Source organism: Octopus bimaculoides, chromosome 3, assembly GCF_001194135.2.
Source record: "Octopus bimaculoides isolate UCB-OBI-ISO-001 chromosome 3, ASM119413v2, whole genome shotgun sequence".
Classification (NCBI taxonomy): domain Eukaryota; kingdom Metazoa; phylum Mollusca; class Cephalopoda; order Octopoda; family Octopodidae; genus Octopus; species Octopus bimaculoides.
The window spans coordinates 60642566-60645815 of record NC_068983.1 but is presented as its reverse complement, the minus strand read 5'-3'; the positions used below and the strand labels follow the sequence as shown (position 1 = coordinate 60645815).

The window sequence follows — 3250 nt, the reverse complement described above, 5'->3', positions numbered from 1 at the left end:
CCTCATTTAACTTTGAATTAATTTCTTTGGTCAATTTCTTACGCTTTTTTTTGTTCGTTTAGAAAACATTTGGCACTATCCAGGCATGCAGGCAGACAGACAGATACTTCACTAGCAGTGAGCACTTTCACTTCTGACAGCTAATAGCATGATAGTGCCAAACATTTTACTCGGAAAGTTTATTTATTTCTCTTCTCGATCACATTTAAATCCTTCGTTTATATTGTTTTATCGCTGTTAAATGTTTGGGTAAATTTTGATCCTTTCACCTGTCCGATTTTCACTAAGGAAAAAAAAAACTCGGATTTTTTGCGTGGAATCAAGTACCCTGATCTCCTAATATGCTGCAAATCCCTTATTTTGGTTCGGATAAAAGGGGTAGGAATCCGGGTCAAACTAAAGGGTTTGACCCGGTGGGAAATAAAAAAATAAAATATTCTAATAGGTGTAAAACAACTTGTTGCGAACGAATATGAAGAAAAAGACGTGCGCTCGCGAAAGGCAGGGTGGGGAGAGGGCTCGGAACATTCACATCGTCACATATCGTCAATCCATGGCCTCTGAATTATAGTGTTTGACCCGGTGACAAATTTTTTTTTTTTAATAGTCTAATAGGTGTAAAACAACTTGCTGGGAACAAATATGAAGGAAAAATTGCGCTATAGAAGATACTTGCTCAAGGTACCACGCGGTGGGATTGAACCTGGAGCCATGTGGTTGCCCATTTCTATATACAGGAGTTGGTCAAAATAATGGAAACACCTAGCATCATAATTTTGAAATATCTATAAAACCGTCAAAATCTTGTTTATTTTTATGTTTTTTTATTTATTATTAGTGTTGCTTAATATTTTTTTGCTAAAATTACTATTTCTTTTCAGGTATCACCGGAAAAAGGTAATTAAAATTCATTAAAATGACAGATCTGTCGGATTTTCAAAGAGGTCAAATTGTTGGTGCTCGTAGGGCAGGCGCTAGCGTAACGAAAACAGCCGAAATGTTTGATGTATCAAGAAATACTGTCTCAAAAGTAATGTCAACCTTTGAGAAAGAGGGAAAAACCTCCTCATCAAAACAAAACTCTGGAAGAAAAGCAAAGCTTTCTGATAAGGGCCGTCGGAATTTTCTGCGAATTGTTATAAAGAATCGCAAAAGTACAGCTCCCAAAATTACTGCAGGGCTTAATGACGATGTTGAGAAACCAGTTTCCACAAAAACTGTCCGCCGGGAGCTACATAAAGCCGAACTTCATGAGAGGGCTGCAAAGCCAGATGTTACAGGAGGGCTGTGATTGTATCTAGTCTTCTTGCTTCAGTAGTTTGGTCAGTCTATATGGGAAAATCACTCAAGATTTTGTAATTCTCATTATTATTATTGCCTTTCAAGCGGACAGACGTGTCTCCCGAAGCTCTGTAAGTTGTTGTCATTTTTGCATGAAAATCGTTTGTAACCTGTTTTAATTTTTATATATTTGTGTAGCCAAGCCAACTAGGTTCTTGTGGAGCTAGTCGGTTAGGCAAAATTTCCCCCATTTAGGGGCGAAATTTTCATTTGAACATTTTAAAATTTCCATTTTAACAAATATCAATTTTGAAAAAATGTCTTTGAAGAGAGCAGCCAGCTGTTCTCTTCTTTCTTCATTACACCCTCCGAAAAAGAATGACATGTCTAGTCGCACACAATCCTGCCCATCTGACGCCATAAAAGGCAAAGAGTCAAATGCTGAGGAACGTTCTGCCACGTGCAGCGTTCCTGTTTCCAACCTGTTCAACCGACTTTTAGATGTGCACTTCCCAGCTCTTACCTCCACCATTGCTCCTACACCGGAGAAGGAGGTAGAAAAGAACACAACATTGAAGAACAAAGAAAACAACACCAGCAACACCAAGACCAGTAGCCATTGTAACGGTTTCGCTTCAGCAGCTAAGCAGAGCTCGGAAGAAATCCAAGTTACAATGGCAGAAATAAAGAATGCTAAGGAGTTGTTAAGAAAAGACGGAAATAATGTCTTTCTTAACACTCCACAAGCATTAATACAAGCAACAAACAGAAGGACAATAGTATACAAGGTGTTCAACACAAGATATCAAAAGATGGAGAGTGCTACCCCACAGAGATTGAAGATAGCTCTAAAGCTCATATGGGTCCAGAAAAATTTCGTAACTAAAGGGAAGCGCTTTGGAACAGTGGAAGTGCGCTTCCCAATGGAAGAGGATGCCATCCGGCACTCCACAACATCGCTGAAGGCGGACGATTTATTGCTCGTGCTGACATACCTTGGTCGGCGCGTGACAAAAATAAAACTAGATCAAGTGCCGCCAGAACTGAACATCTCCTGGCTAGTGGCAGCTGTGCTCTTTGACATTGAAGAGACTGCCACCATTCTGGAGGTGCACAAGAAAACCAGTCGGGTATGGGCATGCAGCTCCTTGTTCAAATTGAACAAGATACCATAAATGCCATACCCAACTCAATAAACTTGCCGGATGGCACCAGAATTCACGTTGCTGTAAAGGGGCGAAGGCCAAAGTGCTACCTCTGCAGCAGCAACCAACACCTTAAAAAAGACTGCCCCATCTACAAACAGAGATTGGAGGCGGAAAAAAAAAAGAAAATTGCAGCAGCAACAACAACAGGAGGTACAACAGAAACAACAACCAAAAGGCTCCACACCACCAACACCAACACCAAGGACCTCCACACCAAAAAAAGAAAACAACAACAGAACCAGCAACAACAACAACAGAAATTGCGAAAGAATTATCGCCAGCCCCTACAAACATTCCCTTTCCAGATCAGATCAGCTCGGATTGTGTGACTACTGATAGTGAGAAAGGAGAGTGGCACACTGTGCCACCAAAGAAAAAAGGAGAAAGTAGACAAAAGAAACAATTGACAAAGGTGGGGGTGGTGAAAAAGGTGAGCTTCCCAACATCATCAGCAACAACAACAACACACACTCACAACAAATAGCAACACCTTCTCCACCGCAAACACCAACACACACACACACCACAAATGTAACAGCTATTAACACCAAAAATGAACATCTAGTAAACTTTAAAAAAACAGTACAAATGCAAATACCACAAACTTCATTATACCCTTATACAACGCACCACCAGCACACATACTCACACTAAAAATAACCCAAGAAAACTATAATAAAATAAAAGAAAAGTTTCCGAATGATGTTGGGTCGCCAGGGAGAAGTTTCTCCCAAAATCTAGTGGAAATAGCCACACAGAAG

General features: G+C 40.3%; 1 protein-coding gene across 1 annotated transcript in view; it reads left to right on the top strand.

Moving 5' to 3' along the window:
- The window catches only part of LOC128247289 (uncharacterized), a 4409-nt gene extending 1165 nt beyond the window's left edge, over positions 1-3244 (top strand). The window contains exon 2 of the mRNA XM_052966187.1: positions 63-3244. Within this exon, the coding sequence (XP_052822147.1) occupies positions 1599-2456 (858 nt within the window). The 5' untranslated portion in view covers positions 63-1598 and the 3' untranslated portion in view covers positions 2457-3244. The remainder of the gene's footprint in view (positions 1-62) is intronic.
- Positions 3245-3250: the final 6 nt, after the last annotated feature.